This window comes from Cyrtonyx montezumae, unplaced genomic scaffold (genome assembly GCF_038088225.1).
Source record: "Cyrtonyx montezumae isolate F1298 unplaced genomic scaffold, pur_monq_1.0 scaffold_3, whole genome shotgun sequence".
NCBI classification, from domain to species: domain Eukaryota; kingdom Metazoa; phylum Chordata; class Aves; order Galliformes; family Odontophoridae; genus Cyrtonyx; species Cyrtonyx montezumae.
The window spans coordinates 141387618-141414222 of NW_027072034.1; the positions used below are offsets into that span (position 1 = coordinate 141387618).

A 26605-nucleotide genomic window follows, 5' to 3' on the forward strand; every position below is an offset into this window, starting at 1 on the left:
AAGTGAGCCACCGGCACAGCTCAGTTACCCAGAGAAGCTATGGATGGAGGTATTCAAGGCCAGGTTGGATGGGGCGCTGGGTACTCAGATCTAGTGGCTGATAACTCTGCACGTGGCAGGGGGTTGGAACTGGAAGATCTTTAAGGAGTCTTTCAACCTAAGCCATTCTATGATTCTATTCCATGATTCTATAAACCTAATATAATAAACCTTTTACAATAAATCCCTTTAAATATTTTAGGTAATTCAACAGAATACAACATCATGAAAATTTGTAAGTAAGCAAATGGTGACATATATTACTTCAGAGAAAGTGGTGATCCATACAACCATGTAATGAGACTCATTTCACTTGACTTGAGCAACATGAAAGTGAGGCACCTCATCCAAATGGGTCATCTAATTCTGTCTTCATCAGAGTCAATGAAAAGAGACAGATGTCTTCATATGGTAAGTCATACCAGCCTGAACAGCTTACCAAGATAGAAGTTGCTGGTCAAAAATCAAATGACTATTTAAATCTTGCCCTGTGAACTCATGAGCTCCAATCATGGGTAATCCTGGCAGCCCTGAATATATACTAGTCAAAAGCTAGAATCTGCATCAAAATCTTACGCCCAGTCACACAGTTAACCAGTATAAGTTCAATGTAACAAACATACCTCTCCTCACCTGGCTACTGATTGTAACACAAATTGAGAAAACTTGGACCTGATCTTTCATAAGAACACACCATTCAAAAATATTTATCTCAAATATTGGAAACAAGATTCTGGAAATATTGAACTACAACTGGTACCTTTAATGGATACGCTTATCCGTTAAAAGTCAAATTCTGACCTCCTTTTGTACACTGATTTATTCCACAGCCTATTACATATGCCCCATTGATTTTGCAAGGTTTATTTCTGCAATAAAATTCTACTCAGTAGATTAAAAAACATCTGCTTCTGTTTACAGATGACCAATTAGAATTCCCTTTCTCAAAAGGCAAGCAATTACTTATAAATCAAATTGATTATACAGGTGGATAATATATCATCAATATATTGAAAATATTCATGATCTAAAAGCAGTTAACACTATGTATTTTCATTGTTGCTTCACGAAATTATCAAAACATGTATTTTACCTATACCAATTATATTACAAATCTATTATATAAATGTAGCTTATGTAGATTTACTTAGGATATTGGTGGTATCTAACATCTGAATAAGTTGAAACTTTCAAAATATCAATCATAACCAATCAGTAGAAATATCACAATAGAAAGATCACATTATTTTCATTATTTTACTACTTTCTTTTCCATTGCTCTCCTAATTTGTTGATAACTTGAAAATTAAGTATTAACAAAGAAGCTGTTTGGTAGGTAGCTCTGTATATGCAGTCTATAATAGAAGTCACTCTACATTCCTGCGTATGTGTGAGATGACATTTTTCTACTGTCATAAACAAGACAAACAAGCTACCTTTGAGAGCTACTGAGAAAACATGTACAGCTAAATTTAAATATACATTTTGAATCACTGCATATTCCCAGAATATAAAATGGTAGACTATAAATATTTCACTACATATTAAATAACGCTTTTTTTTTCCTTTCAGAATAGCTAATTGGTGGAATCATGTGATGGTAGTTCATAGTTAATAGTCTTCTGCAAATAAGGACACAGTTCAGTCTTCTTTTTTCCCCAAGATCTGAGCATAAAGAAGACTGTATATCCTTCTGATTTACTTGAAGGAATCAGTATCACAAGGAGATGTTTTTCCTTGCAGAAGGAAACATCAGAAGGGAATTTTCTTCCCCGTGTCTTTAATTCTACCTGTTCAGTTCCTTGAGCACAGCTACACTCGTTTAATTGGGTTAAGGAGCATACTTTTGAAACAAATTTCCTGTCTCCACTTTCACATGGCAGAACAGTTTCGTTGTGTCCAATCTCCAAGATAAGTGATGGGAATATAGCTATAGCCCTACAGCCAACCTGAAGTAAAATCAGCTGAAAGAATACAGTAAGGATCTCTGACACTCAGAACTAACTGCTTTGCCCTAAACTGTTTGGTAACACAGACAAGGTCACAGGATACTTGAGTCACTGAGGAAGAAGGTACCACAGAAAAGCCACTCAATCCCTGTCCAACTCCCCAGGCAACAGACCAGGAAAAAACATATCATGTCCTCTGATTACTGACCTGTGAACACTGGAGAATCTTTTCAATCACTTTAACATGCCTATTGCCAACTTTGCTAATGGAGTTTCACCTCCAAATTCTACAGATGACAGAACAGCACTAGAATGTTTGGACAGTGGTCAACGAGTTTGAAGGATGAGAGTCATCTCCTTAGAATGTTAGTAATGAGCAGATTGGTCTGTCTGGCCAATTCCAAGGACACTGACAGTTATGCAGCCAACATTCTTCTTAAGATTCAAATCTTGCACACATGCATATACAAAACTAAAACAATTCTTCATTTCTCTCAGAAGATCAGATTATGTGCTCCTCCGAATGGAAAACAAGAGATATCTTTTCTACCTGAAGAGGGATATATGGAACTCAGGTTTTTACATACGATGAGGGAGCTGGCAGAGGTGATTGCTGAACTGTTCTCTATCATTTTCAACAGGACTTGGAGAATGGGAGAGGTGCCTGAAGACTGGAAGATAGACAATGTCACTCTAGTCTTCAAAAAGGGCAAGAAGAAGGATCTGGGGAACTACAGGCTAGTCAGCCTCACCTCCATCCCTGGAAAGGTGATGGAACAGCTTGTTCCAGATGCTGTCTCTGGGCAATTAGAAGAGAAGAAAGTTATCAGGAGTAGTCAGCACGGGTTCAACAGGGGGAGGTCATGCTTGACCAGTACCCTTCTACGATGTCCTCACTGGCTAGATGGATTGGGGGAGAAGACTGGATGTAGTCTACCTTGATTTCAGCACGGCATTTGACACTGTTTCCCACAGCATCCTAATAACAAGGCTGAGGAAGTGTGGAATAGATGAGTGGATGGTGAGGTGGGTTGAGAACTGTCTGGTAGAGCTCAGAGGGTTGTGATCAGTGGCGCAGAGTCCAGTTGGAGGCCTGTGTTTAGCAGTGTTCCTCAGCAGTTAGTGCTGGGTCTGGTCTTGTTCAGCATCTTTATCAATGACCCTGATGAGGGGATAGAGTACACCCTCAGCAAGTTTCTTTTCTGATATGAAGCTGGGAGGAATAGCTGACACGCTGGAAGGTTGTACTGCCATTCAGCAACATCTGGTAGAGTGTAGAGTCTTGCACCTAGGGAAGAATAATCACATGCACCAATACAGGCTGAGCTGCTGGAGAGGAGCTCTGAGAAGAGGGACCTGGCTGTCCTGGTGGATAAGACTGGCTATGAACCAGAAATGTGCCCTGGTGGCCAAGAAGGACAAAGGGATCCTGGGGTGCATTAAAAGAGCGTGGCCAGCAGGTCAAGGGAGGTGATCCTCCGCCTCTACTCTGCCCTGGTGAGGCCTCACCTGGAGTACTGTGTCCAGTTTGGGCTCCCCAGTGCAGAGGATTTCCTTGAAGGAGTCCAGCAGAGGGCTACAAAGATTAAAAAGGACCTGGAGTACCTCTCTTATGAGGAAAGGCTGAGAGACCTGGATCTGCTCAGCATTGAGAAAAGAAGACTCAGAGGGGATCCGATCCATGTCTTTAAATATCTAAGGAGTAGGAGGCAAAGGGATGAGGCTGGACTCTTCTCAGCAGCGTGTGGTGATAGGATGAGGGGAAACAGCCATAAACTGAGGCATAGGAAGTTCCACACAAATGTATGTGGGAACTTCTTCACAGTGCAGTGCCGGAGCAGTGGCACAGCTGCACAGAGAGGTGGTGGAGTCTCCTTCTCTGGAGATGTTCAAGACCCACCTGGATGCCTACCTGTGCAACCTGGGCTAGGGAGCTGCTTTGGCAGTGGGTTGGACTTGATGATCCCTAGAGGTCCCTTCCAACCCTTACAATTCTGTGAGAGCCCATCTTCCCATTTAAAGCAATGCTTTGTGGCAGATGAGAAGAGCAAACAGGTGAAGAATGGATCACAACATTTAACATTTTAACTATTGATTTCTTCCTTTTAGTAGAATCTTTTTAAATAGGTTGAGCAGGTACTGGAAATGACAGAGTAAATTCTTATTGCCTCCCAGGAACAAGGGTTTCATACAGATGACATCTTTACACTTGTTAGATCTAAGCTATACCATTAGTAACATCATTTGCTGGTTTTCTGAGGCTATACTTCAGAAGGAGCAGTTCCAAAACTCAGATGAATTGGTATTTGAAGCAACAATTCGCTCACTGGGTTGTGCCACTAATGAATACACATAGGTGTGTGCACATACGTACACGCACTGCAAGTGTTCCAATTTGTCAGCAAATGTATCAGTGCTCAAATGGCAGCATACACTAAACTATTGTGGAGTGGAATATGACTCATAACTTTACAAAACTTTCTAAATTCAAAATTGATACATTTCCCAACAGAATACAAGACTTGAATTCCTATTTATGAATGAAACTATACAGAAACAAAGATGTCTAGGGAGTACATCAGCAACTTATTTTCCATACTAGAATAAGAAGCTTTTTTAAATGACATTATTTGTAGCTGAATCTAACACTTGACAGCTAGGTTGAGAAGTGACTACCCAATGGATATAGTATAAAGAGATTTGAAAGCACTATCTGGTGAAATAACAAAATGGACGAAATTAAATGAATGAATGTGGAACTGGTCCTTTATAAGATGACCAGATGTGTTTATTTCGATCAAATTCTCATAATTCTGCATTGAAGTCAAAAGGAAAGTAATAAATAATTAACAGAAGTACAGCGATCAGTCCTCAAAGTCTTACCTATCCAGATGATGTGATGGAGTCACAAAGATTTCAACAACCAACTTCGCTCTTGCTTATTACTGCAGGAGCACAGCCTGGCTACTAATACTTCGTACTATTGTATTCACACAAAATAGCAGTAGACATTTTATAAACATGAATAAAAAATCAAAAATTCTTCTGCAAAGGATTTATAAGCTACATTCATAGGCAGTTTTTCACATAAGACTCACTTAAGGCAAGCAGCAAAGGAAGAGAAAGTAATACTTCATCTTTCTACCTCTCAAGCTTGTATGTACCGGTCACCACAAGCTGCACAGAGTAGAGAAGCATGCAACTCCTGTCTGTTCAAAACCAGACCCTCTTAAACCATAGCACCTTTTGAGAACTGTGGTACAACTGAAAAATATTGACTACTAAAAATTGCATAACATCTATACTGTACCTGTGCTGATTTTTAAACCTTTCATAAATCACATTGAAGAAAAAATCTTACTTTATGATTTTTTGAGAATGAAACTGCTACCCTTAACTAAATAGTGAGCAATGCACTTCGCCTTAACAAGATTCACAGCCTGCTACTGAAATTTTATATTTGTTCTATACATTCCTCACAGAATGACTGTAATACATATGTATACACACATACCTAAGTAAATCTGCTTCTATTGATATTGTAGATGTACAACTGTATTTTCAAATAGGTTAATGAAAAGAAAACAATTAACATATTTGTAAAGTTTCCAGATACAGCTCTTTTATGCTGTGCTGAGATTTTTTCCAGTGAAATTAATAGTTCGATTTGATAGAGAAAATTGAATTTGAAATTAGACTAATTTACACAGGCCTCTAAATGCTTTTGGAAACTCTTCTTCCATCTTTATTTTTAGCAGTGCAGTCAGATATTATAGGCAGTTAAAGGCTGATTAGGTTGTCAGAGCAGCTAAAATGCTAACCATACAAAACAGAAGGAGAGACTACTATAACTGTAAAAGGATGTGCATGAAGGAGTTTTTTTAATTATCATTCTTTGTTGATGTTTTATTAAAAGACCACACTTCACTGTTCAAAGACTGAAAAAAGTGTGATAAATACATGCCTTGAAGGAATGCTATGGGAAAAACAAATGGAAAACTACTGGAACTATATTTCATTAGGTGAGACTGGAATTTGAGACTCCCATTGCACACGTTAAAATGGGACAGTAAGCAACTTCACTAAGTGTCAGCTTTCCATGTGTTTATGTATACAAACATGAAGAAATGTCTCTATACATATACGCTCAAATATACATAAAGAGGACTTGTTCAGAATTTTTGGTTAGAGTGGAATCAAATGTGAACATACTTTGAGGTTAATGGAAGTAAATTTCATTTCACTCTTACAGACTCCTTTAAACCTTAATCATTATTACTGCTTGCTATTTCAAGAGATGGGTTTATGCCTAACAAAACTCATCACATGGCTAAGAAAACTTTATATTTAACAAGTTTTCTATTTATATCTTTGGAGAGAGAGATTTTTAGACTATTCCTGCATCTCAAGATCTTGGGATTCTTTCAGTGTTATACACAGCTACAGATATACACAAATTTAGCTGGTGGGCAAAAGACAAAGAAGATCTTTTTATGAGCATTTCCAGAGAAAATATAGGAAAATTAGGATGCACTGATTTCAGTGCTAAACAGTACACTGATGTCTTTGTTTTTGCTGAGTTTGGCTTTTGACTATTATAATATGGACTATGCATTTTATACACTACTTTTCACTCAGTACTTAAATTTGACAGGTATGAGCTGCAACAAGACAGAAGTCCCTCTGCAGTAACATTAAAATCTTCCCAAACCACAGTTTATACACAACTCATTCTACTCTCTTCTTTTTGGTGAAGTTCATGGTATAAGGCAGAGGACAAGGTATCACTGTTGAAATGAGTGAGCATGTGCATGGTTTTCACATTTTGGTGTGATATATCTGTGCATTGTGAAGCAGGTAGTCTTTGAGTCAACGGTACAGGACAAATGCATATATTAGACACTTTGGGGGCAGTAGGACTTGTGGTACATGCCCTTGGAGACTACATAGTGTGTATCCAAATGTCCCAGAAAAACTGGGGTGCTGGCACAAAATGTGTTTTGAGAAAGTCTAAAGTAGCAGTCCCATAACAAAGGCTGTGTGACTGCATCATCACTCAGCCAGAAAAGCTGGAACAGCAAGCAAACAAAAATGTTCACATTCCACATGAAAAATAATGTTTGATGAAAGAAAACACTTCATTGAAAGTCAAGGTACTTGGATAACTTAGCCACAGTTCAGAAAACTGGATATTGGTGGTACTGCTAGTTAGAGACAGAGGTCCCTACCAGTACTGGCGGTAGTAATAGCAGTAATTAAGCAAATTACACCAGAAATATACATATATAAGTAACATGAACATTCTTCTCTAGACACAAAAGACTAAAGGTAACAACTACATAGAAAGCTCTGCAAGGGTCAACAAAAAGCCAACCTCTCAGAGGCGAGATGAAACTCAGAGCTCCTAATGTGACTGCCCTACATGTCATGACCATTGTGTCTTAGTATGATGCCTGAGCAAGCATGTTTTAGAACACCTGTACCAGTTACATACACATTTTCTTTAAACTTCATATAGACATTCAGCTTTATAAAACAATACAGAATTCTGTTCTTTTCACAGAAGGACAAGTATCAAGGACATATTGATTTGATTTATACTCCATCCTCATGCACTGTTTGTAAACTAAATAAGAAGTTCATGACTTGACCTACCATCAAGATCTCAGTAGTTTAAAAAATAATTTAATTTGCTCTTTATATTTTTCAGGGATAGCAATATGAAAATTGCTGTGATGTATCTGCTCACTACAAAATGCATGTAGACAACTATTCATGGGGTGAAAGAAAAGGTCGCTGAAAACAGGAATGGAACTAAACCACAGTCAAAGGTCTGTGCCATCATTGAATTTGCACAAACTAACTACAAACTTTTGCAAATATCACCCATGAAACTCTTCTTTTGGACTGAGGAAAAATGTCACACTTTTCTCACAGTACTAGTTTGTATAGAAGAACTGAAAGGAGACACAAGAGAGGCTAACAGGAAGTTGTTCTTTTCCTGCACTCCAATAAACAACTTATAAATAACATTTTACTATCATAGTTACCTGTGCATTTCTTGATATTGCTATTTCTTTTTCCATGGGATCCTAACTTGCATCCAAAGTTCTCCTCCCAAAATTCTGCAAACCATACGTTTCTTCGATTGTTAGCAAGTGTTCGGCTCCGAAAATATCTATCAAATCCTACATTTAAGAAAGTGAGAAAAAGGCATTAGAATACAGATAGTCATTTAAAGATTATTATAATGGATTCTGTACAAATTTCATAGCAAGAAAAAACAGGCACTATTTAGAATAAGAAGATATTTTATGTACATATTTAAGGAATAAAAAATAGTACATTTATTACTGTTTCATATTTGCTGTAGAAAATATATTTTTAAATACCTACAGCATCTCTAAATCTACAGCAGAATTTTATAATAATAATTAAAAAGAAAAAGCCATGCAGATGGTTAAGGGAACTTAATTTTTAAAACAACAGAAGACCAAAATAAAGAATGAGCAACCTAGAAGAAATTAGACAAACTGACTCAAGCACCATGATTCAAATAAACTTCTCTTCATTGTCACTAAAAATCACTGAGTACCTCTCAGATGAACCTAAAGTCTTCCAAGTCACATAAATTTTCCACTAAACTGAGAAACAAAGATTCCCCCTTAAATCTAATCAGATTCTGCAGCAGTATTACCCCATCAATACAGGAGACTTAATGAAATCATGTGGCTTCTTAAAGAAAAAATTATAAAAAAGTTTAGGAGAGGAAAGCAGATCCTAGATGCATCTCCTCCCATGAGAATGAACCAATTCATTAACATCCATCTGCTGCTCTACTTTTTTTCTGCTAAAAAGCGCCAGACTATGGTTAAGAAACTCTCCTCCACATGTGCTGTAGTTATTAGACCATTATAAGATTGCTTAATTGCAAATTCAGCATCTCCTTAGCTTTGAGCTGTATGAGAAGTAAACAAAAGACATTAAAACAAACACTTCTCCATTCCTTAACAAAACAATCACTTATCTTTTGAACAAAAAAATCCCTCCAGGCTCTAGTCCTGAGGGAATAGAAACTTCACCTAGTTGAAGTTTTGCACAATTCCACAGAACAGACAGATTTCAGGAAGCCTTATGCTCAGTTTTATTTTGGTCATTTGCTCAGTGTTTGGAGACATTTAACTCTACACCTGCTCTGATAAGAGAATTAGGTTCCTAAGAATGTGGTCTACTTTGAGAGCAAGGAAGTGGAAAGCCTAAAGCTGAGTGCTGCAGAACTTAAGTTCTTAACTGGACTAAGCTCCTACTAAATAGAAAAATCAAGATCTAAAGATCTTTATGTTACCAAATCCCAAGTACATTGAATTCAAGGACTTAATCCCATGTGAAGTCAACAGAGACACTAAAGAAATGTTGGTAGTCAATTCAAAATATTTATTTGCATAGCTTTCCCTGAGTTCCAAGATTACATTTGTTTACATTTATTTTTGTTTTAAGAGAGATAGGGTGTTTGAACATTATTGGAGAACTGGGTTTTTTCCCATTGCTTTCCTACCATCTATAGATGTTCTTTTAGGCAGGATGGTTACTGCTCCTTCTGCAATTTCTTCCTGATGCTGAACTGGTGAAATTTTTGACCCCCAACTATCTGAACCAATCCACAGGAAATGTCCAGACTGATTTGCTTTTTTGGCTGCTTCCAGTATTCGCCTGTAAATAAATAAACAAATGCCTAATTAAATAAACTGCATTTACAAAGAATTTTAGAATCCCATAAATAAGCTCATACTCACCAAACAGGTTCTGATTTAGGCAGTCTCAAATGTGCTCAACAAGCTTAATGAAAACCTACAGCACTGTACCTTTTGTTTATTTTTTTTCTTCATTTTAGGCATATTTTTCTAGAATTCTTACTGGTTTCTTCCTTTTCAGTTGCCAAATAATCTATTAAAGCTGTACTTCTAGTTAGGAACTTGGAATAGGTTATCACAGTCCACTGGGTAAAAAAAAATGACTAGAAAGCCATGCCCAATGGGTTGTTGTGAACGGAGTTAAATCTGATTGGAGGCCAGTAATAAGTCATGTTCCCCAGGGCTCCACCTGTATTGTTACTGGAGACAGGTTTTGTTTAATATTTTCATCAATCAACTTGATGAGGGAATTAAGTGTATCCTTACTAGGTTTGCAGACATCACCAAGTTAGGCAGGACTGGTGATCTGCTGAAGGGTAGGAAGGCTCTGTGAAGGAATCTGGACAGGCTGGGTCAATGGGATGTATCCAATTGTATGGCATTCAATAAGGCTAAGTGCCAGTTGCTGCACTCAGAACAACTCCATGCAGCACTATGGGCTCAGGGAAGAGTGTCTCAAAAGCTGCTCAGCAGAAAAGGACTTACAGGTGGACATCAACAGCCAGCAGAACACAAGCTAACAGTGTGCCCAGGTGGCCAAGAAGGCCAACAGCATTCTGGCCTGTAATTTAAATAGTGTGGCCAGAAGGACCAGAGAAGTGACAGACTCCTTTATAAGTGCCATTAGTGAGACAACTTAAATACTGTGTTCAGTTTAGGGCCCCTTACTGCAAGATTACTCATTTGCTTGAACACATTCAGAGAAAAGCAGTGAAGCTTTTGATGACGCAAGACTTAGGAGGAGTGGCTTAGAGAACTGGGACTGTTTGGTCTGGGGAAAACAAGGCTGAGGAAAGACCTCATCGCTCTCCAGAACTATCTGAAAGGAGGTTGCAACAAGGAGGGTGCTGGTCTCCTTCCTCAGATGAGAAGAGAGAAAAGCCTCAAACTGCATTAGGGGAGATTTAGTCGGGACATGAGGAAGAATTCATTCACAGAAAGGGTGGTTCGGCATTACAATTACTGCTCAGGAAAGTGGAGAAGTTAAGTACCTCATCCTTTGAGGTACTTAACAGTATGAATGTGGTCCTAAGATACCTGGTTTACTGATGGAATTTGGCAGTGTTTGGCTTACAGCTGAATTTTATGATCTTAAAGGTATTTTCCAACCTGGATTATTCTGCTATTCCAGTTCTCCGTGAAACAAAGGAATGTCTAATTGCAACTGAATTACTTATCACCAAATTTCCAATCATTTTCACATTGGCTTCAATTTAAATCCCCCCTTTCTACTCTACCTTTTTCCAGTCAATAGTGCATATCTGTGAAGAGAGAACATATTCAACAAACAAAATTAAGAGTCACCTAATATCATCTTCATTTGCGAACATGATCACTGCTCGAGCATTTGGAGTTTCTAATAAGCGTTTGATGATCTTTTCAAATTCTCCTGGTCTTGGTTCCCGAGGAATTTTGAGTGACTGAGCAATGCAAACACCTCCTGAAAGAAATTAAAAGACCAAAAAAGAAAGGGGAGAGGAGAGAGAAAGAGAGGAGGGGAAGGAAGAACTGTTTAGCAGGCAGACAAAGCAAGCGAGTTGCTCACTTGATAAAAGGCAGCACAGCCAGACAGAATTTATGTTATTTATGCATTCTGAAGAATGCCTTTTACAAACTTACACACTTAGTACTGTATTAAAGATTACAGCTCATTTACCTAGTATTTTATATTTTACATAGAAATTAAAACAACATCCTGAGCCAGACCCTTGAGCACTCTGCCATGTCTCAGCTGGACTGCGTTCCACAGAACTACTCCAATTTGTCACAGTTGAGAACCCAAACTTGTCACAGGATCCCATTTAAGGACAGACCTGCAATTTGATGGTTACAATATGCTCACAATATGATTCTTTAGGGTTACCGACTATAAAACACTTCTGCTTTTTTTCAGCTGAGAATATGAAGTTAGCAATACTCCGGTTACAGAATCAAATGCAGTATTTGAAGTGTTTATTTATGATTGAATAGATACAGATTTCTTCAAACTGTTAACATTCATAATTAAGTTAGCTTAATTATTTAAGTGATATGGGTTATCACTGAAAATTCTAAATTGTTAATTAACAAATGAACACAAACTCAGAGATGATATTTATATCTCTTCATCATACTATTAAAAGCTTTAGTCAACTTTCTAAACTGATATTAAGCTAGGGTGACAGACACTCAGAAGTTTTTTACTGCAACCTCTTTCTCAATGAGGCTTCCCACCTGTCAGTGACATATGAAAATAAAATGCAAGAGAAATATTTAGCAGACATCCTGTAAAATGAAAAACTGAAAAACAGTTCTAAGCTCTTAACAGTCCCCAGAGTCAGCCAGGCACAATAAGCAAAACAGATCCTAAGAAATGATATAAAGGAGCAATTTGTCACCTCATAAATTTTGAGAGTATATTTTTCTACAATTTCTGTTCATGCAAAGGCCCTTAGAAAAAAAAAAACATTTTCTCCACATGAGATTCAATGCAAATGTTGCAAAATATGTATATGTAATGTACTACACGCTGCCATCTCTAAGCTGCATGGAATGGATATCAAGAGACGAAAAACTGCGAAAAAAGTATCTCAAAAAAGCTATTTTCAATCAAAATGGTGTAGAAGAAATAGAATTCCATCATTTCAGAAGTAAGTTCAGTCATGACAGTGCCATGCATCTTAGCTGCTCTCAGTGAAGGATGCGTTAAATACTAATAGAAACAAAATAAAATGCACTTCAGCTTTGTTGCTAGACTTATAATTAATTATGTAACCTATCTCAGGCATACAAAACATTTTGCGTACACACATATCTCTATATTGCATACACAGCTGTTGCTCAAATAAATAATCGAGTACCAGTTTTCAGGTAATGAAGAAATGCTAGATCCACAAAGGTACTTAAAACATTACAGTACCTAACCTCTCAGCACACTGCTGCCTTTGAAATCTACAGCCTGGGCTAGATGCCCAGACACAGAGAGAGCAGAGTGTTTAGGAATAGGATTCATAGGAGCCAGAAGATTGCATAAAGAATAATTAGAGCTAGCTCCAAAAAAGCTAGCAAAGGTACTGAGGACATGTTCTAAATCCAGTATTTAGGTTACAGGTGAATAAATAAAGATCTTCACAAATTAAGTTGAAAGAAGGTTTGAGAACAGGTGCCTTGTATGTGATAGCAATATATTTACCATTTGTTTCACAGATGTCAAAGGACAGACAGTTCAGGAACTGAGTGCCAGTGGAGGATTTATGGCTGTGAATCATAAAAACAAATCATGCCTACACATTTCACCCTGTCAGCTTTTCTCACTGATTTGGCAAGATGACTGCTTGTTCCTGTTGCTGGCTTATATACACACCTTTCTAGGAGTGTGTCTTCATGTACTATAACTTCCACCAACTAAAAGGTGGCTGCAGTCAAAAAGCCGAAGGTCTGATTCCAAATGTTTCGTATCCTTCAATATCTGGAGATCTACCTAGAAAACTACATTGCTCCAAATTTCCCTTAGTTAAAATTATAACCTGACTAACATTTGTGTGAGGAAGTGCAAGCTAACTACTTACTTACTGAAAGGAAAAGCTGTATTCAAACCTGGTCGGTGAAAAGGATTATGAATAGGCTTCAGAGAGAGTTGCACTAGAAGGTATTATTGAGACCAAGAAAGTCAGCTAGACAGACTCATTTCATTTAGTTCTAATAGGAACATGGACTGGCAATTGTAACCATTCTTGTATCTTTCCGAGTTAATAATACATGGCATAGGAAATGAAATTGAGCGTTGGTCAAACAGTTTAAAAACATTAAGATAGCGCTGCTGAATGGTAGTTCTTCACCTCCTCCAAGGAAAATAAAATAGACTTAGCACATAATCAGTATCATTGTCTGTTCTCAGATCTGTTTAATCTAAGGCATTACTCAGTCATCCCAGAGCTTGATGTGAGGAATAAAGCAGTTAATATGAATGCTGTAATGATAACTATCTATTTGCCGTCTGTCTAACAGCTATTCAGTGTGATATCCAGCACCTGGTGCCAGGGAACCATGAAGGGAAGGGTAGCAGAGCTGAGAACTGGAAATTGGGCTCAAAGCATTAGCTGCCTATTCAAAATCCATGGCTCAGTCCAGCCACTCAGCACCACAGTCAACAGCTCATAATTTTTGTGCTTTTAAAAGCAAGACATAACCAACCCCAATCTACAGTAATATGTTGAGTTGTTTTTTCCACTGTGATAAAAAAATGCACTGTAAATTTTTCCATGCTAGGCTAGACTTACTTACAGGTGCTTTGCATAACACAGGTGGGAAATAGGATATCACCAAAGAAAAACTGGTAGATTTTGAAGAGACTGTCAATATGATGGATTAATGGGATTTTTCCTTTCTTTTCTTCCTACAATGATTCCACTGAGGAAAAAAGTTAAACGAAAGGCAAACAAAGTACTTACATCATTTTGATGGCTAAACTTGTGTTGATTTTAAAATAATAAATATTCATTTTTGCTCTCAGAGGTTCTGTAGTCACAAGATGGCATGCTAATTGTAAACCATTAAATAGTCAAGTATGTGGAGGTGAGTGTCAGAAACAGTGAACGTGTATCTTGAAAACAGTGAGCAGACTTGCTGGAAAACTAGCACTAACAAATGGATTTTCTAAAGTAAAAATTGGCTAATTAAGCTAAACGTTACTACAGGGTCCATATTATTCTGTGGGCAGGGTCCAGCACTACACTATGGATCAAACACTATTCCATTCCACTGTTCAAGCACATTCCTAGAATTAGGAGACGTACTTCAACTGGCTCATTGTAAGCTTCATCACAAATCAATTGTTCCCTGAAAAATCTCAAGATTAACTGCCAGAGCATAACTGAGTCCTGGTCCCACCTGGCAGGACATCCTCGGATGCCTTCAAGTATAGATGCTCTTTTTTAAGATTAATTATATGTCACTGGTCACTAGGCCAAGAAAACAGTAAGGAGAGTCTATGGAAACTTTCTAAAAGACATTACAGAAATATGTGAAGACACAGAAACTCTAATTCCAATGAGCAGAACAGATGACAGATTCACAAAATATCTCAGAAGAAATTCTCCTGTGAGGCAAGCAGGGCACTGTCACAGGCAGACACAGCCTCTGTCTTACAGCAGACTGTACGTTTCTGACATTACCACATCATGCATGAGAACACGAGTGTAATGAATTAGATTTCTCCTTCTCTTCCAGTTCTACCCTAGATCTGTCTGTATTGAAAATCTCTTCCAAATGCCAGGAATTGTGTTCAACCTGGAGGTTGTTGGAAAAATTGCAAACATGATACTCCACACTCAAGTTCTGGTGACAAGAAACAGTGAATTCTTGAAGTCTTTCCTTCTAAGCAGACAGAATCTGTTATTGATAAATTTGGAAAAAAAACCTGAATATAACAGAAAATTAAGGTGATTATTTTGCATCACACTTTCACTGATTATGATAATTAGGAACTTTTAGGAATTATTACTTAAACATCAATCAACATACTGCCGTTCTTTTTTGAATCCCCAGATACTCTTAATGATGATTTTCTAGATGAGGAGTCAGGAGGGAGTGGCACCTAGGAAGACACAGTTACAAGCTGAAGATCAAATTTCACAACCAATAATTTTTTTAAATGTAAGCATTTTCCTTAATCTAAAACTACTATAACTGGGAAGGCTGAATGTAGTCGTGCATTCTTTCCAGAGCTAGTTTAACTGTCCCATAAAATGATATTAATGCCAGTGTGGTTATAGAGTAGCTTAGCTTTAAGTATTAGAACCCAAGTGCACTGTAGGTTCTACTGCTTGCACTTAACCATGCTGCAACATCTTCACTACTATTCATTTCCAAATTTAGTTAAACAAAATCTCATTCTACTATGCCTCTTTTGTTGCAGTCACCAACTATCTGCATTAAGGATATATCCCTGTAGAGTAAATAACTCCTAATGACGATACTCCACCAGGGAATAGTATAGAAGATGGTATATTTCAAGTAGTTCTATACAAACAGTTATACAGGTAATACAAAAGAGAAGATGGCTCACCTTTAAGATGACAAGGCTCGCAGAGGACTCCACATGGGAGGGATCTCCAAGAAGAGATCCTTCCCTGGTGGTGGTCAGCCCTTAAATGGGGTTTGAGAGAGGAGGAACTAGGCTCCACCCCTTCCACCCACACAGGTATATCACCTTCACCTGTGCCCCCATGGCTGACTTGGTGCTCACCTCAGGTGACCAATCAGTGGTTCAGGCCGTGATTCAGCAGTTCCCATACACTCCACCCCTTCACGACATGAACCACTGATCAAGTAACCATAAGGTGAGTTCCCCTTGATACAGAGACCCAATACATCGCGACGCTTACATAATTGCCCGTCGCAACGCATGCTGATGTAATCTGATATGAGTGATGATCGGCGCATCCGTCGAACTCTTCTTTGGGCCAGTGCTCGGTGGTATCTACTGGAAGCATGTAATCATACAGTGCAGGTCCATCTTACGTGTCATCAGTCCCGGTTAGACCATCACCAGATGCTTCACATGGTCTTATAACAACTCTGGAACACTGCAGTATTGTTTTGATTCCTTCTGGTGATTCATAGACTTATGGGGAGTAATACAAGTGTTTTAGAGGTACCAAGAGGGGAAGATCCGCTTTCCAGGGCAAGATACAGGCCGTATTCCTGTCTTGGGTTAACACTTCAGCTTGTACAGGGGCACGCCCTGGTCGCCTGTACCAAACCCTTTGACCCGATGTCTGTGGCTGTACGACTATATCAGGCACCAAAGGGGGTGTCCTGATCTGCCACAGAGACATGATAGGGGTCCCCTTAGCAATGAAGACTGGAGTGTTAACCATTATTTCAGTAGGCCATGTACCTATAACCGGAGGAGCTACCGAACCCCCCACCTCCAATAATCTCCCCCAAGGTGCAAGTAGGCCGCACCATCGTGGTCCTACCTGCACCTTCCAGGGCCATTTTATTCTATTGGTACCTGGTTCTAGGTCCTCAGGGGCAGGGAGCAGAAGGTTGTTCTCATTGCCAATCTGAGGTTTCACTTCATTATCGGTGCCCGTAATTTGGATCCTAAGTGGGGAGGCCCATATTGTTTGTAACATTTTCAAGGCACTGGGTCTGCCATCTCTAGGTCTTTCATTCAGGTCCCGCAGGGTCTCATGGAGTCTCTTTGTCCACCCCTGCAGGGACTGAGAGTCTGTCTTCAGGGCAGCCTTGAGAATACCATTGTAACGTTCGATAAGGCCTGCCCCCGTTGGATTATATGGCAGGTGGAATCGCCACTCAATATTATTTTCTTCTGCCCAGCGTTGTATCACCGCACCCGTGAAATGACTTCCTTGGTCACTCTCGATGACTTGCGGTGTCCCGTAGGCAGCCATCAACCTTGTGAGTGCCTTTATAGTGTATGCCTGGTTGGCTTTTGGTACTGGATAGGCCTGCATTAGCCCACTCGCGGTGTCGACACAGGTTAGGGCATATCTCGCCCCCTCAGACCGAGGGAGAGGCCCAATATAATCAACCTGCCACCTCTGTAGAGGATTGTGTCCTCTAGCAAGATGGGCTGTAGTTTCAGGCAACGACCTCGGTCTTATCTTAGAGCAGGCGTCACAGTCTCGGCATGCTTGAGCGATGTCCGATAGTTGTACGGGCAGTCCCCACGCTTTAGCGGCTGCCCACATGGTCTTCTGCCCAGCATGCCGCAGCTTTTGATGTAGCCAGTAAGCGATATTCTCAGATGGAGAGTTCTCAACCCATCTAACTCGGGCCAGTGTGTCGGCTTCATCATTTCCTGGTGACTGTAGGGGTTGATGACCAGAAACATGGTAGACACACACAGTTCTGTGTTTGACTGTATTCCATATGTCTAACCACATATCTTTGCCCCAGATCGGTCGGGAGTGGATAGTCCAATCCTGGGTGGCCCACTGTGCGATCCAAAGAGTGAGCCCCCGATACACAGCCCAACTATCTGTGCAAATATTCAGGATACCATCACCAGGTTCTTTGGTTATAACCATCCACACCGCCCGCAGCTCTGCCCACTGGCTGCTTTGACCATCCCCCTCTTCGAACCAGATTGTGTCTGTGGCAGGATGGTACGCTACTGCTCTCCACTTACTTGGGTTGCCCTTGCTGGACCCATCCGTGTACCAGGCATCTTCAGGAATAGGATATTTTCCTTCCTGGACGGGACTCTTCTGTGGTGGAGCAACCGAAGTTTGTTTTGGTGCATCACTATGATACGTTACTGGGCCAAGAATCTTCTGAAGCTCTTCTTTCAACGGTGAGGAAGATAGACTACTCCTCTGACTGAGATAGGCAACCCATCGTGCCACCGTCTGCGCCTGGGCCACCCCCGTCTTAGGAAGGTGGGTCAGATCTCTTACCCACCCCTGGATTGGCAATGTAGTCTTGACTATAACTTCGGCCGTTTGGGTTATTGGCTCTACCGCTTGTAATGCAGAATAGGCAGCCAATAACTGTTTTTCAATCATACTATATCTTTCCTCTGCTCCATGCCACACCTGAGACCAAAATCCAATGGGGGTCCGAACAGAACTCTGACGTTGCCACAGGCCCCAGCCAAAGCCATCTTGAGTTACGTGAACATCTAGCTCAGCTGGAAGGGTAGGATCAAATATACCCAGTGCCTGGGCTTGTTTAACTGCCTGTTTCGCCTGTTGAAAAGCATCCTGTTCTGTTCTCCCCCAGTCCCATAATTGGCCCTTTTTGGTAAGTCTATATAAAGGTCTCAGCAGCTGCGCCAAATGAGGTATAAAGGAACGCCAATATCCCAATATACCCAGGAATTCCTGCAGCTGCTTTGGTGTTGTAGGGACTGGAAATGCCTGAACCTTATCTATGACGGCATCAGGTAATACTTTGGTCTTTCCTGACCAGACTACCCCTAGAAATTTTACGGACAGTCCTGGACCTTGCACTTTTTGAGGATTGATAGCCCATCCTCTTTCACTTAGGTAGGCAGTTAATGAATCTGCTGCCTCCCCTACTGCTTCCAGTGAGTCGGATGTTAACAGGAGGTCATCAATATAGTGGTATAGGTTCACACTGTTTGGTTTCCTCCAATCAGCCAGGTCACGTGCCACCAAATTATGACAGTATGTTGGTGAGTGCACGTACCCCTGTGGCAAGACCTGAAAGGTCCACTGCCTGCCTCCCCACGTAAATGCAAATTGATCTTGTGATTCTTTAGCAATAGGTATGCTAAAAAACACATTCGCTAAATCCAGGACACAATGGTAGGTTTTAATTTCCCTACTAAGAGTGTCCATTAAGGAGGCAATATTGGGTACGGCCGCATGGATGGGCGGCGTGACCTTATTCAGTTCCCTATAATCCACCGTCATTCTCCATGTTCCATCCGACTTCCGTACTGGCCATATGGGGGAATTATATGGGCTGTGTGCAGGCCTTATAATACCTACTTTCTCTAATTCCTGCACTGTTTTTGATATTTCTTCTTGTCCACCCGGGAGTCTGTACTGTCTTACATTAGTAATCCGGCGTGGTTTTGGCAAACAAATGGGCTCATGTTTCGCATGGCCCCTCAATATTGTCCGTATTGCCCGGATACTAATGTACCTCTGCCGTAGTCTGAACTCTCCCACAGTTGTCTGGAGAGCCAGACCCCATAGAATGTCTATGCCCAAGATATATTCTGGAATTGGGGCAATCGACACCTTATACTCCCGGGGCGGGAGACGCCCAACCCCCAATTTCAACCACGTCTGGGTGACTGGAATAGTCTGTCCCCCAAACCCACCAATCATCACTCTATTACCCTTAAATTTCGTTGGGTCTCCATATATAATCGATGTTTCTGCGCCAGTATCCACTAGAGCCATCACCTTCTGCACATTTGTCCTGGACCAGAATATTGTTAGTTCTACATAGGGCCTCCGGTCACAGCTAGAGGCCCTATGGGGACCAGAATTTTCCGTTAATCCATGAATTTTGCCAGATCTAAATCTTTTGCCACAGGTGGCTCAGGCACTGTAGCCTGTGACACCTGCGGATATTTTTTCCTTCTGTTCGGTATTATAAAGTCAGCCAAATTCCAGGTTGTTGTTGGTGTTTTTTCTATAATTCGTACTCCCGATTTTCTGGGAGCACTCTGAAATTTCTGATCATTTCTAAGCTGTTTCCACAGCTGTAACAAAACATGGTTGGGTTGCCCATCAATTTTGGTAAATGCAACCCCAGCCCGTATGAGATCATTAAACATAGTCCTCCGGGATACCCGTACGGGGCCTGATCGGGGCATCCGTGGAGCAGGCTTTTTAGTTCTAATAGGGAAGGCCTCAGCATCTTCCACTATACGAACATTACGCCTGGTTCTTACGCGCTCCGTCTCCCCTAAGTCTGCTACTAACTGGGCTGCCTGCTGTACGATGGCTTCTGATGCCACCAACGGATTTAATATGGAAACCAACATCCCATATAGGTGGGAGGGGGCCTGCTGTAGTATTAGATCTCTCATGCCCGCTGTAAATTTTTCCGTATCGGGGCTTTCAAAAGTGTCCGCATACAGAGCCTCCCTCATACCCAGTTCTCTGATATAGGTCTGGAGGTCCTCCATAGAGGACCACAAACCAGTATTAAGAGGGATATCGGTTTTATTGGGCCATGTTAAGCGGCATGCAGCCATCAACCAATCTATAATAGAATGGTTTTCCTCATTATAATGGACAGCTGCATATAATCTTTGTCTTAATGCCGGGTTTATCGTTATAGATGCTAATTTTGACATTTCTGTTCCATTTACTAAAACACTTTCAGCTCCTGCATCCCATAACCTTAGGAGCCATGATGGTATGCTTTCTCTTGGTTTCTGATGGAACCGTTGTACTAGGTCCATCAACTCATTAGCTGTATATGGACGAGCGGTCACATGGAGGCAGGTTTCTGCAGGGGGCCATTGATCAGGAGGCACCCCTGCTGGTCTATCCTGTACCTTCTTTGTTTTTTGAGTTATAATAGGCCGAATCTCGAATGGGTCCATCATAGATGGAGTTTCGAGATCTGCCTTAGAGATCTTTTCCCCTGTCATATCAGAGTCTTCTTCCTCTGATTTTGGGGTGTCTTCTACCAATATATTCCTTATTTGTCTTGTGGGGACATTTAGGCCAGGCTTTTTGGTTGTTAACGTACCCAGCTGTTGTTCCAGTTTCTCAATACGGTCTCGTAATAACTGATTTTCAGTCTCCATATTAACATTTGCGACATCTAACTTGAGTATGGCCATTACTAATGGCCAGGCTACTGCAGAGGCAGCTAACCGCCGCTCCTTGGTAATAAGTATGTCTTTATCTAATCCTACAAAGTAGTCAGTCAAATAAGATGGAGAAGGAGCGGCAGTCCCTGGAACCCGCATGGGTCCCCATTTCTCAATAACGGATGCCAATCCATAGTAGGGTGACCCCATGAATCCTGGAATTAGACCAGGGATTGCCTGTTCTAGGGGGGTAACGTTCTCCCCCTTGGCCCATTTAAATATACTCCAAATAAACGACATTATGGATTTAGTTAGAGCTGCCTGGCTCGCCAAATGTAGAGTAAATAACTCCTAATGACGATACTCCACCAGGGAATAGTATAGAAGATGGTATATTTCAAGTAGTTCTATACAAACAGTTATACAGGTAATACAAAAGAGAAGATGGCTCACCTTTAAGATGACAAGGCTCGCAGAGGACTCCACATGGGAGGGATCTCCAAGAAGAGATCCTTCCCTGGTGGTGGTCAGCCCTTAAATGGGGTTTGAGAGAGGAGGAACTAGGCTCCACCCCTTCCACCCACACAGGTATATCACCTTCACCTGTGCCCCCATGGCTGACTTGGTGCTCACCTCAGGTGACCAATCAGTGGTTCAGGCCGTGATTCAGCAGTTCCCATACAATCCCAAATTATTGTGACTTCTTATTTGCTCATAAACTCACCAAATATCTCAACAAACAATTAATTCAAAGACAGTCAGCTCTTCAGCCAATAGTGGAAATACTTCTTTGGTATAAGGTAACAGAGAGAAAAAGTAAAACAGAATTTAAATAATTTAAATAACACTCTGCTTTGAATGCTCAAAAGAGACAAAATCCAGCATGCTAACACATAATGGAAATGAGAGATCTTGTTATAATTCTTTAAGACAAAAAAACTGCCAGTATTTTGATCCTAGTTTCCTACTTCTATCAAATAAAACCAAAAATTTTCAAACCCCCTTAGTATTTATGACAAAGATGTTTTTAATGCACCAGTGACTCGATGATGCTTTGTTCACCAACATGTCAGCCACAGTCAGGAGCTTTTCAACTCAAAACTTTAAGAGATCTAAGTCTCATTTCTGTCATTTTAAGCAATGTTTTGGTTGGATCTCTTATTCCCTTCTTATGAGGAGGAAAAAAAAAAAAAAAGGTGTCTTTAATGAAACCATGAAAGAACACAAAAGTTTTGGACAAAAGCATTTCACTCATTCCTTTTAAAACTGTATTTTACATTTCTATATGAATTCATAATCATACAGCCATGCATATTTCAAGAACACATGCACTCACACAGACTGTTACATCATGGGCAAAACAGATGTTAATTCTAAAATAGGAAAAGAAGAAAGAAAAAAACAACACTATAGCTCCATATGAAATCACTGGCTATTGGCTTCAGACATCAGTGTCTCTACGGTAACGTAAAGTAAGGGAGATCTGTTATTATATATTTCCACTCTCAACAGTAATTTTTTTCCTCCAAAGAAGCAGTAAAAATGTACCATTACAGCTTCTATTAACATCAGCATCTGGTGGAAATTAACTGTAAGGGGTATTATCACAACCACCAAACCTGCAGGACAAAAAATAAAAATAAAAAAATAAAAATAAAAAAATAAAAATAAAAAAAAAGCACATACTTCACTCTTTGACTATTTAGTGCTATCTGTGTATTTGTGTAAATGAAAGTCAACTTTCATTTCAGACCTGAAAGAAAGTGGCTTAGAATTCATCTGTAGTAAAGATGTTTGTGAATGGTGAAAAATCAAATATCTGTGAGGAAAAAAGAAAAAGGGAATGCTTGCAAAAAAATGAGTTCTGATAAGCAATGAGAGAGAGGAATCTTCCTCTCAACAGTGATTCACTTTATATTTTATAAGGAACAGGGGATGTCCAAACTTCAAAACAATCTGTGGTCAAAAGAATCTAATTGGAATTGGTTTCCACTTACTGACCAGTTGCTGTGATGCTTTCACAACTATATTTTTTTTATCATCATGGTGGATATAAATGTCTCCTTCAGGGGAAAAGTGGGCTTTCAACTTGCAGATTTATTACTTCTAGAGGCATATATATATGTATGTATGTATGTATACTACTATTTTCCACTTTCTGGTTACAAATTAGTACTTCCTTAATGACAAAGAAGATCCTCTATGTTATTATCTAAAGACCAGGGAACCACTTATTATGATAATAAATTTCTTAAATGTCTGAATTTGAAAAGATTTTCAAGTTGTTTTTCTTTTGTTTGTTTCTTTTGGGTTTGTTTTTAAGTTAACATCAGTGTGATTTATATCTAAGTAACCTTCTGAACTCCCAACTCTGGCTTCTACCTACTGGATATCTTCCTCTAAAATCAAACCTGTTTGAATGTAGCTCTTATACTTCCTCCTTTTCTCTAAAACTCTTAGTACTAATGGGCCAGATTTCCATAGTAAAGGTTTGGATTCAGCGTTTAAGGGAGTACAGATGTAAAGAGATGCTTCAAGAAGTTCTAGGGATGGGCCAGGTATGAAAATAATGGTGCATTCCATGTATAGTCCCAATTGCTGCATGCTTAATTATCCATTAAAATTTGATACCATATTAATAGATGCAGTGCCTGCAGTGGTGTGTCTCCTTGCTATCACTGCCTGACATGGGACTCAGTTTCTGAGGTCCAGCATTCACCTGTACAGTGCTGGAGAGACCCTTCACTGAATGCTGCAATCCCATATGTGCATACACAGTGGGTGCATCCAGCATCACAAAGAGGACACAGAATCTTCTGGCATTCCTTAGAATATGTTTAGGCAGAAAAAGAAACCCCACCCCAAGAGCAACTGAATTTATTTATTTATTTTTTAATAAATACACCCTTTCTTCATGGAAGGCAATCTTTTTCCCCATAGGGATCTTCTGTTTGTTATTTTTTATATCACTTCCTCTCCCATTTATTTTAAATACTAAGATACTTTTTAGTTATATTCTTCTGGATTGTCTGATTTTAATGGTAGGTTAGTGTCCAGTTTTTCCCTTGCACGCTTCTTCCTGCTATTAGGTGTTCAGGGTTTGCCTTTACAATTAAACGCTGTATGCAGGCAGGGAAACCTGACTTTTAATCACACCTTCTAAGAAAAACAGCAGCAATGATAAATCAAAGTATGTTATCCTATCATATCTGAATCCAGCTCATTTCCACTTGAGCTAGAGTGCATTTAGCTAATAAAATTAACATTTCAAGGTATTGTCTTCCACATCCACAGTAATGAGGTTGATAATTTTCATTAGGGAAAAAAAAATGTTCCTTTTCCCCAGTTTAACTCTTCTAATTTAAATTTGAAACCGTTGGACTTACTGACACTCTTTTCCTTAAAAATCCATCTCTTATATTTTTCCCAACAGAATAACTTGTATGTTACAACTAACTTACAAGATAAGTAACCTTTTACATGAGCTAGAAAGGCTGAGTTTACATACTTCAATATCTAGACTTCAGGTTAAATACAAAGTTAATGTATCTATTTTGATGTTATAACCTATTTATACTTATCTCACTTGGAAGTATTTTCAGAGGGGAACACCTGGGTAAGAGCACCGTTTATGATTTAAATGTGATAAGGAACTTGATCTACTGATTTCTTAGCACTGGGGGTTGTAACCCTTTAAGTCTAGTATATTGCTTCCAGTCTTCATGTTTCCAAACACAAGTTGAAGACATGGAACTATTAAGAAACAGCAATTCTTTTATAATTAAACAGTAAAACAAAGGACTATGAGGATGATCAGAAGGCTTGAGTACCTCTCCTGTGAAGACAGGATGAGAGAGTTGGGGCCACACATACTAGAAAAGAGAAGGTTCAAGGGAGACTTTACAGTGGGCATCCTGTGCTTAAAGGTGGGCTACAAGCTGGCCAGGTATTCTTTCTCAAGTACTGTAGTGATAGGAGAAGAGGGCAGAAATAACTTTCAGAACTTAGAGAGAAATAAAGGAAGAAGCAGGAAAGTATTCAGAAGAACTATGCATGCACTAAAAGAGAGCATGTAAATCAAATGGGTTATTTTCTTTTAGACATGTAGTTCCAATGTAGAAATGGTGATAAAAATGCTTCAATGATTCTAATTTAATGGAATAATAAATTCTGTAAAGGTATTTTCCTGTTCTTGGATGAAATAAATGACCTACGTACATAAAAATACAAAGCCGAAATATAAAAATGGATACTTTAACTGTCTAATTATTAACACTGGGCTTTTGTTTAAGCTTACATATACTCACCAGTCATACATGTACATTTTCCTGAATAAGGACTGAGAAAGAACAGAGGTAGCAAGTCACTTAGTTGAGCCACTAAAAAGATGGTTAGATTCAGATTTGCCTATCCTAGGCAAAGGATTCTGGATCAGGTATGATAAATAACTTGATTCAAGTCCACTCTCTTATTTCTAAAGTGGAGGAGATGCACTCCTTGCTGACTTGCATGAATCGTTAACAAGCAGTGAAAATCTTAAGCTTTTCTGAAACCCTTGCAACTTTGCCCATTAACTTTCTCCTCTACATGTGCTCAGCGCTCTATGGTAGTTACGTAGAGCGTTAATTGTAATGCATTTCTTTAATTGCCTCTTCTTCATGAAGCTTTCTCCTTGCCTTGGCTAAATGGAAGATGACCAGAAAGTAGAATCAAAGTCTGCCTTTATGTAGCCTGTCAGTAGTAGTGCTAGAACCGGATATTATCTTGATTGTCTTTTTTTTCAGATGGTAAAAACATAGCTTCATTTTTCCTAGACATTCTGAAGGGAACAAAGGATTGAGCACTGAAGAAATAAACATAAGGAGAAAGTCTTTACCCATGCTGGAAAGAATAGCAGAAATCCTACTCTTTTCATTATAATCCTCAGTTAAAATTACACGTAAAGAATGGCAGTCACTGGGAGGAAGAGCCTTTGCTCACCTAAGCCAAATTTTGAAGAGCCTGGCCAGACTAAGTGGATCTCAGTCACTCTCAGTCGAGGCTCTTCACTGACATGAGATGAACGAATGAATGCAGCTGTGAATATAATTAAATGTGCAAACAGTACCTCACAATAAGAGAAATCAAGATTCCTTTAATAATGTAGTTATCAAATATATGAAAAGTAATGTCTGTAAGTCCAGGAAGGTTTAGAATACAGAAAGTAGATCAAATACCAGTAAGGTGGTTGGATCACAGATCAGCCCTTGACATGGAGGTGTACTCTTTTTTACTATCAGTCAGAACTTTGCGAGTGATTTTCAGGCTTTGTTGCTGCATAGATTTTAATGTTTCAAAATTAGAAGAGTACAAGACCCAGTTTCTTCCATACAAATAATAGCCTTACTTCAAGAAATCATCATTAACTGAGAAACGAAATGGAAGTGCTTGCTCTGAAAGAGATTAGGAAT

At 39.5% G+C, this 26605-nt stretch overlaps 1 protein-coding gene across 1 annotated transcript in view; it reads right to left on the bottom strand.

Annotated features, from left to right (window-relative positions):
* The window catches only part of GRM8 (glutamate metabotropic receptor 8), a 323602-nt gene that overhangs the window by 165372 nt on the left and 131625 nt on the right, over positions 1-26605 (bottom strand). The window contains exons 3-5 of the mRNA XM_065743531.1: positions 11204-11339; positions 9544-9698; positions 8039-8176 (exon numbers count right to left, since the gene is read on the bottom strand). Coding sequence (XP_065599603.1) covers positions 8039-8176; positions 9544-9698; positions 11204-11339 — 429 coding nt within the window. The remainder of the gene's footprint in view (positions 1-8038; positions 8177-9543; positions 9699-11203; positions 11340-26605) is intronic.